The 17,774-nt window shown below is 34.7% G+C and overlaps 1 protein-coding gene across 2 annotated transcripts; it reads left to right on the forward strand.

The window, feature by feature from the left end:
* The first annotated feature begins 10,098 nt into the window (after positions 1 to 10,098).
* On the forward strand, positions 10,099 to 16,962 carry LOC133200113 (uncharacterized). 2 transcript variants are annotated; one of them, XM_061335857.1, is made up of 3 exons: positions 10,099 to 10,150; positions 11,644 to 13,403; positions 14,045 to 16,962. In XM_061335857.1, the coding sequence occupies exons 2-3, from the start codon at positions 11,673 to 11,675 to the stop codon at positions 14,711 to 14,713; spliced, it is 2,400 nt and encodes a 799-aa protein (XP_061191841.1). In that variant the 5' UTR covers positions 10,099 to 10,150; positions 11,644 to 11,672; the 3' UTR covers positions 14,714 to 16,962. The 2 variants fall into 2 exon arrangements, with proteins under 2 accessions (XP_061191841.1, XP_061191840.1); XM_061335856.1 differs by lacking the exon at positions 10,099 to 10,150 and having other exon boundaries at positions 11,639 to 13,403.
* The last annotated feature ends 812 nt before the right edge of the window (positions 16,963 to 17,774 follow it).

The raw sequence follows: 17,774 nt of genomic DNA on the forward strand, positions 1-17,774 counted from the left end.
TCAACTGAGAAATGATTGAAAAGGCGCATGTCTGCAAATATATACAACTTAAAATAGAAAATTCTCGACATTTCCAGACTCACTGTTCTCGAAATCCCGAAGTTCGTGCCCGATGAAAAACTCAGTCTGTTCAACCAAACACTCGGCTGTCTCCGTAAACTCCGACGAGCGGCCGCCGTGAGAATAACACCCAACGGAACTTAACGAAGACGGTCGAAGGTTATATTGATAATATTACGGGTTTTCCCGACAAGCCCCGAAAAGTAAGCTTATTTTTAGTTGAAGGACGCTTAAAAGCTAAGAACTTGCTGGAAAATACTTCAGTTCATTTCACGGCGTGACTAGTACAGCCGTGAAATGAATTAAAATTAAAGGCTAAAGCATATGGAACGCCAAATTAACATATATTCAAATATTTGAACCTATCTTCAAATAATTGTACCTATCTTCAAATAATTGTACCTATCTTCAAATTATTGTACCTATCTTCAATTGAATTAAAGATAGGTACAACTGAATTAAAGATAGGTCTAAATGAATTAAAGATAGGTGTAAATAATTATACCTATCTCTAAATAATTAAACCTAGGTTCAAATGATTTATACCTATCTTTAATGGAATTACACCTATCTTTAATTCAGTTAAAGATATGTTTCATTGAATTATACCTATCTTTAATTCATTTGAAGATAGGTGCAATTGATTTGAAGATAGGTACAATTGATTTGAAGATAGGTACAATTGAAACATATCCACAAAGGATCTGAAGATAGGTACAATTCAATTATACCTAGATTCAATTCATTTTGTTTTATAGAAAATAATGAAAACTCCCTCTAACATACCAAACAAAGCATTTTTATGGGGAGTAGTTGTTATTGTTGTGTCTTTATAATTAAAGATAGGTTCAATTCAATTGCACCTATCTTTAAATCAATTATACCTATCTTTAATTCATGGCATTTGTACCTATCTTCAAATCAATTGTACCTATTCTCAAATCGTTTGAACCTATCTTCAAATGAATTAAAGATAGGTATAATTGAATTAAACCTATCTTTAATTCATTTATAGATAGGTACAATTGATTTGAAGATAGGTACAATTGATTTGAAGATAGGTACAATTGATTTGAAGATAGGTACAATTAATTGAAGATAGGTTCAAATATTTTAATATATGTTAATTTGGCGTTCCATAATAGCAATTTTATAAACTATTCATTCCCCTGGTAAAAATACAAATGTACTGCGTTGCACGAATACCCCCGGGACTTTAATTATTTTTTTTTTTTTTAAAAATCCGCAATAATTGAAAATATAATGGCATTTTAAATGGATATTCGATGTTTGTAGTTGGATATCGTACTTCTGAATTTATTAATATATATATATTTTTTATAAATCTCTTGTGAAATATATTCCATATCAAACATTGATTTTTCTGATTATATTTTTTAAAATATATTTTTCCTTTCCCTATTAACTGTCTCTCTATTAATTGCGAGGAAAATAAGGTGCATTTGAAATGAAAACAAAAAATGAAATAAAGGGCTCACTAAAACAAATAAAGGGCTCACTAAAACAAATACAAATGTAGCTAACTTTTATTAAAATTAAACTTTAATGGTATTTTGAACGTTAAAATAGGACAGATTTGATATTTTTCGTATATTGGATTTGAAAAGGCGAACTTGTGCTGCCACGTAACACTTTGCATTTCTGATTGTCAAAATAATACCTGTGAAAGTTTTATTCAACTGATGATACAAGTATGATCTGCAGTATTCAATGATGAAAATGAAATTATGCCTTCATACTGAACGGAAATGCTTTTGAAGAATTAAACAGATTTTGTGGATTCTGTCAAAACTCAGTTTTTTTCTTCATATATTAGTAAAAGAAATTACGAAAATAAAAAAAAAACAGAAAAAGTAAGATATTACAGGAGCTGGGCCCCTAACCAGGGCCCTGCATGCCCTGGACCCGCTGGGGTTCTTACAGTAAAATTTTTGGATAGCTACGCTACTGCGAAATCATTTGTTGAAAATCTTTGTATTCATTTGCGTTGTTGCATAACTTAGGACAGGCGCGGATCCAGGAATTTTTTCCGGGGGGGGGGATCCACCCCTGTCAAAAATTCCCCCCCCAAAAAAAAATTAGCTCCTTTCCCAACCTTATCAACCCAGAAAATTTCTTGACAAGAAGAAAAACACACACACACACACAAACTAAAACAAAAAACAAAACAAAAAACACCCTCCCTATTTGCCATTCCCGAACGTGAAAAAAATCTGTTTCCTGGTGGTGGTGGTGGTGGTGGAATCAACGTTTTCTTGGGGGGGGGGGGGGTCCAAAGTCATTTTTATTTGCTTCAGTATATGAATTTAATAACTCTGCAAATTCGGGGGGGGGGGGGGGGCGCCCATCCCCTCTAGATCCGCGCATGAAGAGCGCTACGCCACTGTCGTGTATAGACCTCTTTCTTTCAGATAACACATTCCATCCTATGATGATACCATTTTTCGCTCACCTGAGCTGAAAGCTCAATTAAGCTCGTCTGATCACCTGTTGTCCGGCGTCCATCCGTCTTTTACATTTTCAACTTATTCTCAAGAACCACTGGGACATGTAGTTTCAACCAAGGTTGGCACAAGAATCTTTGGGTAAAGGGGATTTTGGATTGTTCAAATGAATGACCAACCCCTCTTCCAAGGGGAGATAACCAAGAAAAGGCTATAAAGAAAGAGGGGGCGTTAAAAAATCTTCTCCAAATGAGCTAGCAGTAAAAGGAGAAATGAGCTAGATTTTTACTTTCAATTTATTAATGGCATTCTCTCTTCTGATGTAATTCATTGTTTTGTTGTAAGGAATTCTTCTATTTTGCAAGTGGATTATTAAAAGTTTTATCTAGAATTACTGTAATCAATCTTGAGAATTATCAATTTCGGTATTGTATAAAATGTAAATATATACGTGTAATATGCCCTATATCTCTTAAAGATAAAGTCACTAGAAATAAAATAATACTTGTATCTTATGTCCCAGAAAATCAGGCCTATTTTGCATAGGCACTCCCCAGCTTAATTGTTAAAAAATATATATCTACTATACTATAAACATAACAAGGTTATGTTTATAGTATAGTAGATATATATTTTTTAACAATTAAGCTGGGGAGTGCCTGTGCTATTTTGCAAAATGAAATTAAAGAAATGTACAATTGCTTCCCGAGACACGCCAGTATTATCGACTGACGAATTGTTACCAAAGCGAGTCAGGATGCACGTGATTAAGCGGGACGATTCTTTTCGTACACCTGAGACATGGGGAATCAAAAGGTCCATGGACCACAATGCTCACCTGAGTTTTATTGGCTCTGATTAAAAAGGTGTTTTTTAATTCCTATAAGATTTTTACCCCATATTCTGGCCCCTACCCTGTTGCCATGACTTGAACAAATTTGAATCTGCACTACCAGAGAATGCTTGCATATTAATATGAATAATTATGCCCTGGTAGTTCTTGAGAGAAAAATCTCAGATTTTCCCCTATGTATTTTATAACCCCCCCCCCCCTCTCCTATGGGAGCCTGTATGATTTAAATCTCATGATCTGCGCTTCCTTAGGATGCTTGCATATCAAAATACATAATATAGATTCCCATGTAAAACGTCCCCCGTTGCATCCTCACAACATCAATGGTCCCGTCCACTCGTGGGTTTGGGACTCCTGACAAACTTCACTGATTTGAAAAGACTTTAATCTGCAATACCTGAGGATGACGGTATACTAAGTAGTAATGTCGCTTATCGGTTTTTGCGGTTCTTGAGAAGAATATTTTTAAACATTATTTCCTATATATTCCTACTTAAAATGTGTATTTCCTAATATTATACTTTCATGTAAATTAGTTGAATCTGATTCGTGGAGAAACATTTGTTAAAAAACACTATTACCCGCTAAATGATGAAGCCACGCCCTCCAGCGTAGCAACAGTCAACATTGCTTGACGACGGGTAATATTCCAAAAATAGTGACTGCGCAGAATTCATGCGCGCAAGGTTCAGTGTTATATGTATTTGTATAAAACATTCAGTATAATATATGAATACTGCATGTAATTGAGTGTAACATTGAAAATTTTCACCCCTCGAAAACCATTGTCAACCGAGGCGCAACCGAGGTTGACAATGGTTTTCTTGGGGTGAAAATTTTCAATGTTACACTTAATTACATGCAATATTTATATATTGTAGCCCACCATACCCCCCGGAGCCATGATTTGAACAAATATGATTTTGCGCTTCCCGAAGGTGCTTGCATATTGATATGTCTAATCATGGTTCTGCTGTTGTTGAGAAGGAATTTTAAAGTTTTCTTTTTTCTATGCATTCCGATGTAAAATGTTTATCCTCTATTGTGGCCCCACCCTATCCCCAGGGTCCTGCTGTTCTCGAGAAAAGATTTTCAAATTTGATTTACTATACACTTTTATCTCTTATCATGGCCCTGCTATTCTTCGGGAGAAGGCCGGGGGGGGGGGGGGGGTACGTTTTGTTTTCTGTAGTTTTGAGATTTTGAATGATAACATCAAATTTTCACTTTTTCTTAATTATCTTCCTTGAAAGAGGTGTGGCCCTTCATATGCTAATATATTGGGCTTCTTTATCGAAGCTCAAATCGAAGAGGGGGTCAAAATGGCATTGCATATCTTGTGTCTTTATACATACAGTGGGGTAGGATGTTTTGATTCAGGGATTCGTTTGCAACTTATTGATAAAAATTCAGGTGCCATATTCTAACAGCAAAAACATTTTCCAGCACTTAAAACTTGAATTTTTGAAAATATTTTTGTATCTTAGGAGCAAGCCCCTGTGGTAGTATGATGCACAGTTTCCCAAATTTACTAAAACAGCTGAATGGAATATCTCGTTACTTTGTATAAAATGTAGGTTAGGTAATTCAGTCACCTGTATCATTAATATGACCCATTATAGTACATGTTTCTGTGCTATATGTGAATTGTGAATATTTCCGTTATTTTAAACGTCTGACTGCAACATTGCCCCCTCCCTAAAGGTTCCCCCCCCCCCCCCGAAGACATCAAAACCAGAATCGATCTTCCCTGGCAGGTTTTTCACCTGTCACTTCCAGGGCATAGCATGGGACCAAATGTTACTGGAAAGGAGAAAAATGGGATGGACCAGACCGGAATTTGAACCTGGGTCCCCTGAATCTCTTCCTACTGAGCTGTCTTTAAGACCTTTAAGGAGGGAGGAAAGTGTCGGTCAGACGGATTTGATCGCCGTGGCCATACAGCTCAGTTGGTAGAACACCTTTCTGAGATTCGGGGGACCTGGGTTCGAATCCTGGTCTTGTCCATCACATTTTTCTCCCTCCTTGTTACAATGGAGTGATGGACAAGAAATCAACAAATCACTATGCAATTATCCTCATATATTTTAAATTCAAAACTGTTGAAGTCAAAGCCAAAGGTTTAAAGGTCAGGAAGTGGAGTTTATTATAGATGCGAATGGAACTCGTAAATATTCTTACCTTGTCATTTGCAAATTTTTTTGAGTTTCTGATTGACAATATCAATGTAGTTTCTGGAAATCAGGTCTTCCAACAATCTGTTGGAATTCCCATGGGTACTAATTGCGCCCCCTTATTAGCAGACCTAATTTTGTATTCATATGAAGCAGAATTTATTAAAAAAAAACTTCTACATGAGAAGAAGAAAACACTTGTTGTGGCCTTCAACTCGACATTTAGATATATCGACGACGTATTATCAATTAACAATAGTCACTTCCATTCATATGTCGACGCCCGCGTGGTGCAGTGGTTAGAGCGTCTGCTCTAGAGTCGCGAAGTAAGGAATTGATCCTTACGTCGCGGGTTCGAATCCCACTGTGGGACGTGGAGACCGGTCCTTCGGATGAGACCGTATAAACCGAGGTCCCGTGTCGCAGTAGATGCTGGCACAATAAAGATCCCTCACTGCTCAATGGCCGTAAGCGCCGAGCATAGGACAAAATTTGCAGCTCTCATCCGGCAAGTGGTGGCGTCTCCATATGAGTGAAATATTCTCGAGAGGGACGTTAAACAACATACAAACAAACAAATCATGTGTCGACTCGATATATCCCAGTGAGCTTGAAATAAAAGATTCCACAGAGTATGACCTATCTGTTTCATATTTGGATATTTTACTAGAAAAAGACGTTAATGGTAACCTAACAACAAAGCTTTATGATAAACGTGATGACTTCAATTTTCCAATCGTCAACTTCCCTTACTTATGTAGCAAAATACCCTTATCACCTGCATATGGTTTTTTGTCTCCCAGTTAATTCGATACGCAAAAGCATGTTCTACGTATCAACAATTTCTAAAACGAGGCAAGCTTTTGAAAAACAAATTGATGAAACAGGGATATCAACAGTCTCGTTTGAAGTCATCATTTCGCAAGTTTTATGGTCGATACAATGACCTTGTCAGCAAATACAACCTATCATTAAGTCAAATGCTGACTGACATTTTTCATGCTAATTGTTAGGCCATTATTTACACACTGAAATGTCTACGGGTTTTTCCGTGTTTTTTTTTTTCGACAAGGAGCACACGGCGGGTGTGACCGGTCGGCTGGGGATGTTCACTCCTCCATGGCACCTGATGTTTTTGGAGGTCCGTGTTTGCTCTGCTCCCGATTTGTATTGTTTTAATGGACTTTGAGCTTAAATACTGTTCGTTCTCTTCATATTTCATTTAATAAGACACATATAACAATTCACAAATACAGGTACTTTTCATAGGTAAAAAGAAACACTAGAAGACAATGCTGGATATTTTATCCCCCCCCTCCCCGCGTCAACAAAATTAACTATTGAATTATTTGCCTGCAAGGAAATGTGGGAATTGGGTGTTTTGGGAAATATTTCTTCTTCCGATTTGCTCCTTCCTCGCCTTCACAGTTTAAAATTTTCTAAATCCTTCAGTTTTTGTTATCATTATAAGAACTACCCAGGCTTACTCTCGATTCCAGCATACATTTTACATCCGTTAAATTCAGTATAAATAAAATGGCAATTTGGCCATTTTATCTTGTTTGAATGCAAAGAAAAGTTCATTGGTAATGAAATAATAATTTTGAAAACCAGTGTCAAAAGTTAATTGTTCTTATTTACAACTCCTTTCATAAGGGGTAGAGAATTTTATCATTTGAAATCAGGCTTTAAAATATCACCAGATTTTCAAATACTCATGGAAATGGATAAATGGCTTAATCTCTCCGTGTTTAGATTGATAAAGTGCATTAATTTTATTTGTTATCTCATTTGAAATTGGTATGAATTTGTGAAATAACAATTAATAATACCTGTGAAGAGGAATTGTTGTTTCACGGAGGGGGGATACATTTCCGTTTCCCTTTTTTTTTCTATAGTGAAAAACATAAGTTTACCAACATTTAAGACATATTTCTCTGTCAGATAAGTTATGTTTTATGAAAAATCACATACAAATCTATATAATTATGAAAAATCATTCAAATGTGTCTACTTTTGAAAATTGAACTGGACTATGAATTGTACTATTGTTCGCCATTCTTTTCTTGCATAGGATTTATTCAAGCATACGTATTTAATTAAAGATATTAAGGATAGCAAAACAGGCGATATCATCTATCACCAGCTGCAGTTGGCAGTTTGCAGTAAGCAGCTGGCAGTCAGCAGTGAGCAGTTGGCAGTTAGCAGTTGACAGTTAGCAGTTGGCTGTCGAATATGGAATTCCATAGGGAAAGGAATTTAGTTTGTTTTTTTTTTTATGCTGGGCAGAAATTTTTTTTGACTGGGGTAGACCCCCATGGAAAAAATTCCTGGATCCGCGCCTGCTAATCAACACAGAGGGCTCACGGCGGGTGTGAACAATCGACAGCAGATGCTTACACCGCCTGTAGGCACTTGATCCCATGTCTGCCTGGTGTTTTCTATAGGGTCCGGTGTTTTTGCCTTGTTCACGATTCTTATGCTTTACTGGATTTATGAGATTGATCACTGTTCGTTTTCTTCACGTTTACACAGATTGGGAGGGGGCACAACGTAGCAAAAATTCCTGACACCCCCCTTCAAAAAAAAATTTAAAGTCATCTCAGACTTTTTTTTTTTGAGAATTAGCATTGTTTTCTATTGTAAAATACATACTGACAAAATTTAACTGTAAATTACCTTTGTTTTACCATAAAGTATATACATATTTAACTTTGTAAATTATTGGGTCCCCCACCCCCGCGTCAAGTGCCTCTCTAAATCCCTCCCCGTTTCTAATTATCAACTCTCATCGAAGATGAAACAAACAGAACAAACTTTCATAAAACAAGGACTGCGTTATATTCATTAAAAAACTGTTGCTTATCATTCCACATCATTATACCATACAGAAACGGTGTAAAAAGAAGATTTTCACTTTTTAGCTCACCTGAGCTGAAAGCTCAGGTGAGCTTTTCTGATCACATTTTATGTCGTCCGTCTGTCCGTCCATCTAAACTCAGAACCACTTGGCCACTTTCAACCAAACTTGCCACAAAGCATCCTTGGGTGAAGGGGGTTCAGATTTATTCAAAGGAAGGGCCACGCCCTCTTTCAAGGGGAGATGATTAAGAAATAGTGAAAATTTGGTTGCATCTTTTAAAAATCTTTTTCTCAAGAACCACTGGGCCAAAAAAGTTTAAACTTATGCGAGACCTTCTCTACATAATGTAAATTCAACTCTCTTCAAATCATGACCCTCGGCGGTAGGGTGGGGCCACAATAGAGGATCAAAGTTTTATATAGGAATTTATAGAAATAAAAATCTTCAAAAATTATCTTACCAAGAACAGCAAAGCCATGTTTAATCATATTGACATGGAAGCATCCGAAGGTAGTTTAGATTATCATTTGTTCAAACCATGACCCCCAGGGGTAGGGTGGGGCCTTAATGAGGGATCAAAGTTTTACATAGGAATATATCGGAAAAAATCTTCAAATATCTTCTTACCAAGAATGACAAAGCTATTTTTGGTCATATTGATATGGAAGCATCCTCAGGTATAGTGTAGATTAAAATTCGTTCAAATCATGCCCCCTGGGGATAAGGTGAGGCCACAATGGAGGATCAAAATTTTAAATAGTAAACGATGGGAAAAATCTTTTCTTCTCAAGAACAGTAAAGTCATGTTTAGTCATATTGATATGGAAGCATCCTCAGATAGTGTTAAATCAAGTTTGTTCAATTCATGACCCCCGGGAGTAGGTGGGGCCACAATGAGGGATCAAAGTTTTACATAGGAATACATAGGAAAAATCTTCTGGAGAACAGCAAAGCCATGATTAGTCATTTAATTCAGAAGCATCTTCAGGAAGTGAAGAGTCAAGAGTGTTCAAATCATGTACCTGTGGGTAGGGCAAGGCCTCAATAGAAGATCAAACGTCGGGACCACTTTTATATTTAAAACTTTAATGCTGAATTGATTTTTGCTTTTCCCTAGCCAAAGTACTCAGGTGAGAGATGTGGCCCTTGGGCCTCTTGTTTAAAAATATCGACTATAAAAGCATTGCGAAATTTTATTTACAGTTTGAATTAACAATTAAAATGATAAACATGTTTGAAAAAACTGTGATTTTCACGGAAAATTATAAAACCAAATTATTTGCTTTCATTCATATGGCATGTCAAACGTTGCAATATTCGATCTTTTCCAGTCGTATTCACGGTATAATTTTCCATTTGTATTGTATAATTTGCCATTTGTATTCTATTATTTTCATTTGCATTGTAAAATTTTTATTTGTATTCTATATTTTTTCATTTGTATTGTAAATTTTTTATTTGTATTCAATAATTCTCCATTTGTATTCTATAGCTTTCCATTTCTATTGTATGATTTTCCATTTGTATTGTATAATTTTCCATTTGTATTGTATAATTTTCATTTGTATTCTATAATTTTGCATTTGTATTCTATATTCAGATCAATCAGGATATTATACTCATCGGGACATTATACCCTCCCAACAGGAAGTTGAACATTTTTACACCGATAGATGTCGTGTTCGCGCCAGAATAATCAAGTAGAAGAGTTTTTCAGGGAAGATTTTCAGAAAAGGTTTGTCAGGTGTATTGATATTTAATTTTTAAATGACGGTTTTACTTAACTGGTACTGAGGATTAAATCTCTGTTCATATACCATCCTGACAGTTTCAAAATTTTCTAAAACAGACATCGATTTTCATGTTTACATCAAGCGGCCATGTTTGTTGAACGATATGTTGACGATTAATAATGATTAATAACGATGATAGAGGTTGAACCTTGGATGAAAAGTATAAATTTACACAGATTTTAAGTTGACAACATTACCAATGATGTTAAATTGAAAGATGTGATGGAGTAGGTAGTTGGAAGTATCATAATTGAACGTATTGCTATGTGTAAACCATGATTTCTATATACTTAATCGAAGCCCAAATCGAGGAAGGGGTTAAAAAGGCATTGCATATCTTGTGTCTTTATATATACAGTGGGGTAGGATGTTTTGATCCAGGGATTCATTTGCAACTTATTGATAAAAATTCAGGTGCCACAGCCTGTGAGGTTGGGCACAGTTCCTTTTTTCAGTAACTGTTATGCTAAAAGGGAATTGTTCCTCTTTTCAGTAATAAAAAACATTATTGTATACGGGAATTCTCGTCAAATTTTTAAAATAATGCCCCAAATCTGTGTATTAAATAAAAAATGCATGAAAAATATGATGTAAAATATGACGTGCAGCAGTAATCCACGACTTCTACTTAATTTTTCCCTGTTGACAAATGGTACAAAAAGTATGGAATCTCACAAGGGCATTCATTCTCAAACCATCTTTGAATGACTATCTTTTAAAATTTAACTATTTTCATCTGTAAAAGAGGCAGTGGTATTAAAAATTATTTTTACGATGTTTTTGAAAGAAATGATTATAAAATTTAATAAGAACTAATAATTTCATGTACAAGTAGCAATTGCTGAACGTATTCAATCTCACAATTTTAACACAGATAAGCTTCTGTAAGAAATCTATATCGTAGAAATAGTTCATCACTCTTTTTCAGCTTTTTGCAGCAATAAATATTATAGTTTACTGTTTTAAGCATATATACACTTAATAGACTATTAAATATTTAGAGGATGTGAAAATATTCTTGCACTTAATCTTTTATTCAAAGCAAACAGGAAAAAAGAGGGTAAATGAGTGAAAATTCCCATATACAGTAATGTTTTTTATTCATTCTAAGAAAAGGGATTGTTCTACGAAGGGAATTAAAATTTCTTGAAACTGTTCTTTTTTTTTTTCATTTTCTTTTATTGACAACACCTTCTTACATTGGCATATGTTTGATTTATTAATATAGAATATTTTTTAATCTCAAGACATAAGAACCAGTAATTTAATATGAAAACATCCTCATGTAATGTAAATTTAATTTTATTCATATAATTGTAGCCCCCCCCCCCCCCCAAGTGGGGTAAAAATCTTTAAATATGAAAAGAAATTGATGTTGGAATAGCTTGATTTGTTATAGTAATTTATCATATATATTTTTTTAATTTTAGTGCAGAATGAGGTGATACACATTGCACCACAGCGATGGCAGGATTTGAAAGAGAATTTATCATTCACCTGCAGAGTGTTGGTGAGCATAATGTAAATGGCTTGCTGAAAGGAGGCCCTGTCATCAAAGGGAAGAAAGAGTTGCAAAACAGTGTATACAGAAGATTGATGAAAAAATACAGAAGGCAATGGTGGGGGTCTGGTCCAGCCAAAAAGAAGAGAAAGTCTGATGTACAGGAAACCAAGAATAAAGACGATGGAATCCTTGAAAACAAGGAAGATGAAAATTGGGTAGAAAATAATCAGACTTCATGGTCCCAATTCCATTCTGGAAGTTGTACATCCAATTCTACAGGTGTTCTAGAAGAATCGAGGAAGTACAATTCATCATTGATGAACAGTGAAACACACTGTACTGATTTCCCAATAACAGGTATAGTACAAGAGTTTCCTGGAAATCGTGACAATGGTAATTCTCCTTTTAATAGCAGCAACAGTTGTGGATCTCCTGAAGGTATAACTAGTCAAGAACAGTCTCAGGTCATAGGAAAGCAAGTGAGTGCATCTCTTCTTACAGATACTCAGTTTTGTGAACAAAATAACAATTCCCAAAACATTGGGTGCTTGTGCAAAGAAAGCAAACAATGGACAGAATCTCAGATACCAAAAGTGCCTGGTTCACCTCAACAGGAAATAGAGGCTACTGACGAAATTCCCTCATTATCTAAAGAGGTAAAACCAAAGATTTCAGATGAAACCCAAACTGATCATTGTGTTAAAAATGAGCAGGATGAATGTAAAAATGTATTTGAACAAGCACATGAATCTCTGGTTGTGGTTGAACCAAAGCTCTCAAACTTGGAGAAGGATGAAAAAGTTGGTGATAATCCAACAACAACAGCCAGAGCTCCTTCCCGTCGAAAATCTGTCTTAACTCCAATTGCATGGCAGCAGCAATTTATGTCGTTCTTGTCCACAGCTCAGGAAGAAGAATCCTTTGCATCAGATGATCCAGACTTTGTGTGTCATGTAGATATATCCCCAGCTAAAATCTCTAGAAGACAGAGGTCTCGCAACATTAGGAATAGCAGTTGTTCCTGTTGCATTGATGCAGAGAGTCACAATAAAAAAGAAAGACAGTCCCGCCAACGAGAAAAAAAGCTTTTACGAGAGCAAAAACATTTCATTCAGGACATGTTGCATTTGGTGTCACTAAGAAATAAAATAGTGAAACTCATTCAAACGTTACTACCCGAAAATCTAAAACATTTTGTAAAAGCAGAAACAGAGAGCTTGGATGAAGTTGTAGAATTTATTTTGCGTATTCTTCGTTCAAGTGGTAAAGAGAAAGACACTGAGCAAGAGGAATCTCCATCCACAAGAGTGTGTTCTCCAAACAGGTCCCAGGATGAAGATGAATACATGGATGATGAAATGCCTGTATTGGAGAATTGTACAGCCTATGTATCCAACATACCGTCCTCACCTCCTGCTTCCAAGTTTCAAAGTTTGTCTGATTCAGGTATCGTGCAGGACCAGTCTTTCACTTGTGAAGCTACTTGTGAGACAATTTCTGTCAGCGTTGACTTTTCTGATGATCAGACCAATACTTATGAAAATGTTGTGGATAGGAATCCAGTTGCTCCCGATCACTCTCAGTATCTGGGTACAGAACTAGCAAAGTACAAAGGGAATTGTACTGAAATTATTCCAGATGGGACTCATATGACCATTGATGAGGATGAACCAGAAGGAGAGACTTCTCAGGTATAGCTTATGGTTGTCTTGTGTCATTTACTCTAAGATATTGTGTAATGAATAAATGCATTGAGATACATGTATATTAATTTTGTTTAAAATGTGTAGATAGATTGACTTTATACAGTAAAACTTGTTTAGTGCCAACACGGATATAGGGAAATTACGGATATAGCGAAGTTTTTTGCAATCCCCAGCGAAATTCTTAACAATTCCTTGTAAAATTTTATGGATATAACAAACTCTGATATATCAAATTTACGGTTATAGGGAATTGATTTTGTGCCCCCTAGAAGTTGAAATAACGAAATGTACATCTTTTATAGTGAATTTTCAAAAATCTCAATTTATAAAATATTGAACTGACATTAATTTTGTAAGTATATATATCTGAAACTCTACTCATCCGAAAACTTTTGAACTCCAATGTAAACATATTTTATACTTCCCTAGATACATTTGGTATTCATACTTGAAGGAAACATCTATTTTGCAAATTCACTATTTATACTTAAACAAATTCTTTCTACATATCTAATGATTTACGGATATAGCAAAGTAAATTTGCAGGTCCTCAGAACTTCACCATAACCAAGTTTTACTGTATATTGAAATTGACAATTTGAGTAATAAATATAAAATATTTGTAGGAAAATGGTAGCTGTGCCAATGTACTTGACAAAGAATCCATATCCATTGTTGGTACTGAACCAACACAATTGAATAAATCATCTGTGAGTGACAGTGCTATCTTCCATGTCTCAGATGAAACAAGTGCTATAGATGAGGAGTGGAATAAAGGTGACATTGATAGAAGCGACGATGAAGTTACAACTTCTGATAATTCAGCAAACATAAATAATGTTCTGGTTCTGGACAAGCTAGCCAGTGTTCTCTACAACAGTGACTCTAAGCGTGACCTCTCTTCTAGATCTGACCCTATAATGGGTCTTCTAGCAGATAAGACTTGTGAAGAAAACCCTGGAAAAAATAGTGAATGTGCAATAAGAAATTCCACACCTGTGGTAAAAACTCCGTCTGATGAATTTACTTGTGATGTGACATCTCTGATGACTAGCACGGCTTGTACAGACCAGCCAAAAGACAAAGTCATTGATGTGTTTGAACCTTCCATTGTTCTGTGTAAAAAGCCCAAAAAGTGTTTGAAGCTGTTCATGAAGAGAATTCACTCCCTCCTTCACAGGCTTTTACCAGGGGTTCATTTTGAGCATCATTTCTTTAGGAATTCCAACAATCTGGAGTACTTGTTAGATGCTATCATTCAAAGCAATCAAGAAAATCTGTCTGTAGAAGTTTGATTTGTTTAGTAATAATTGTTTCTTCTATATTGTATTTGTATGATGTTTGTTGGTTGACAACATCCATATGTTAGGCTAAATGACCATTTTTTTCCCTACAATAACCACCTGGATTACTTTATTTATTGAAAAATGTCAATTACTCATGGAATATGGTGTACATTGTAACCGTTGAGTCTGACTTGTACACATGTACTTGCCAAAGCCATGAAATGGCCATGTTGTTTTGCTTTTGTCTTTCATTGTATAGTGGTGAATACTATTGGCAAACGAACTATGTGTAGTTCAATCATGTTTCATTCTTAAATAGATAGATATTTTTCATCATGGTAATCAATATTTTGACTATATATGTTTTATTTTTCAATCACTTAATTTTCTGTGTAGCAAATTTATGGAGATGTTTATGAAAGGTCCATCTTCTAGTGTCCATTTTCATAATAATAATAATAGATTTTTGATAAAACAAATCCTCATAATCATTGCAGAGAAAAATGTCACATGTCCTCATGTTTAATTGTTCCAACCTCCCTCAACTGAATATTGTAAACCAAGAAAAAATAATAATTTTGATGTTTATTTATATACATGTGTATCTGATTAGAATAATTACACAATTTTTTGTATACGTTTGAGCTTTCACTGGGGTTGTGTCTACAATTCATAAGTTTGGTTGCAGGATGAATATAAAACTGAATAACAACTTTTACAAGAGGAACTGTAAAATCAAAAGTTCAAAGTGTGATACTTTGAAAATGAAATCTAGGCTTTTAAATACATTCAGGTAGTCTATGTAAAATAGTCTTATATTTTGAAAGAAGTTAAAATTAGCATCCATCTGTCATAGAATTAGACTTAGTCATGTTCATTTAATTGATGTAGATAATATTAGGTCCTAAATGTTAAGATGGAGAGAAGTCTGTCAGAATAGGAAAAAATATACCTGTATACATCTGACATTTACAACTTAAATTTGACAGATTGGGTAACTTGTTATGTTGAGTTTATGTAGGAATTTTTTAATCTATTTTTATAACCATTTAATACTTCCTGTGTTTATAATAGGATGTGATGAGATGGTACATATTTCTCACTGTCTACTTGTTCTTGAATTTTACGGTAAAATGCCTGATTAAGAAATAACTACAGAGCATTTGTACAGAATTATCAGGGCTTGTGAATAGAAAATTCACATCATTTAGTGTAAATTACATGAAGATGGAAGCATAACTATTAAATAAGACTTTTATATTTGTCTGCAAAGTATTAATCTTTTACAAATACTGTATGAAAAAAAGAATTGTGTTTCTAGTCTTTGGAAATTGTTTTCTTTTTTTTTAGCCCACTTGAGCCAAAGGCTTAAGTAAGAGTTTCTGATCGAAGTGTGTTCAACATCACCTATAAGTGGTCAAAATTTCATATGAGAATATGTAGGAAAATTCTTTTTCTCAAAAACTATAGTCTGTGCTCTTGCTGATATTCAAGTATCCATATGTAGCAGTCAAGTGTATGTTCAAATTTGTTATATATTTGAACTGCATTATCTTGAATACTGAAAGTCAGTTGGAAGTGCAAACTACTGTTATTTTCTTTATGTATTTTAATTTCAGTATCTCAAATACTCAGATATCTCAAGTTTTTTTTCTTGGTCCAGTCAAGTTCGAACTAGCGAGGTCTAACTGTAATCATATCCCATTGGGCTAGGCTGTGACCACAATTGAGTTTAAAATTTTTACAAACGTACACTATATATATATATATTTGAAAAAATCTTTTCAAGAACAGCATGGTCTTTTGTCATGTTCATTATTAAAACATCATCATGGTCCATGGGAACATAGATTACAAAAAATCTCAAGAACAACAGGACAGTAACTAAGTATATTGATATGCATAGATCCCCATATAATATGTACTTGTTCAAAGCAAGGTCTTGGAGACTAGATCAGGGTCACTGTGTAAGAATGTTGACATTCACAAGAACAAGAAGGCCACAAAATAGTAAAGTTGACATCAAGTCTTCGTATACTGATATTTGAAATAAACTGGTAGATCACCAAGATAAGGGTGTTTTTTACATACATTGTAAAGAAAAGCATGGTGACTGGTGAGCATTGTAGCCCTTGGGCCTTTTGTATATGGTGTAAAGGAATGTAACTATAATGTATTTTTGAAATAATGTACATGTCATCTTTGTTATGTTTGCATTTTTTTCATTTATTGTTGAAATAAAATATTTAAAATTTTTTTTTTTAAGTTGTACATGTATCTTCAGGACAATTCATTTTCATTGGTACATTATGAAACTGATATATTTTGAATGAAAAACTAGTATGATCACTGAAAGCAAGGTTCAAGAAGAGCCTTACCAACATGGACCTGTAGGAAAAATAAAACTTCATTTTTACCAAACAACTCTTCAAAAGTCACTTAAGCTTATGGTGACTACACATCAGATAAAAGTCATCTAAGTTTCTTGCTAGTCTATAAATGGCGACATCATGAATTTCATTATATCCATTTAATGATTATGGCCATTATTTTCAGTTTTATGTACAGCACAGCCTTTGATGTATAATTACATGTGATGATTTTTTTTTGGGGGGGGGGGGGGTGTAGTAAGGGCACACAACATGTTTTCAAGTACATGAACTCTCAGAATTAGCTATTTTATGATAGTATGAAGTCTACCTCACCTTGGTGATTATAGCATAATGGGGCTACAATAATTATCAATTAATATATGGATATAAACAGGGCCATTTTTTGCATATCTACCAATCATATTTGAGCCCAAAATTTGTTCTCTGCAAAGCAGGAAACTGTCAATGAGATTAGAATCTTGAGAGTTACCACTTTTTAGTCCACTGTTTAAATGGTTCTTATCAACTTTATTGTGTTTTATCAGGGACCTACAAACTAAAATATATATGTCCTTGGTTTTATCTTACTTATTGATTTTTCTGTGTTGATCCACCTAAAACTGTAAAGGAGGTTAATAGGAACTAAAACAGTAAAATTATATGTGCGGATTTCCCTGGTAAAAGAATCAGCAGGACGA

This window comes from Saccostrea echinata, unplaced genomic scaffold (genome assembly GCF_033153115.1).
Source record: "Saccostrea echinata isolate AGI-Se365-2 ecotype Australia unplaced genomic scaffold, CSIRO_AGI_Sech_v1 ptg000037l, whole genome shotgun sequence".
In the NCBI taxonomy this organism is placed as follows: Eukaryota; Metazoa; Mollusca; class Bivalvia; order Ostreida; family Ostreidae; genus Saccostrea; species Saccostrea echinata.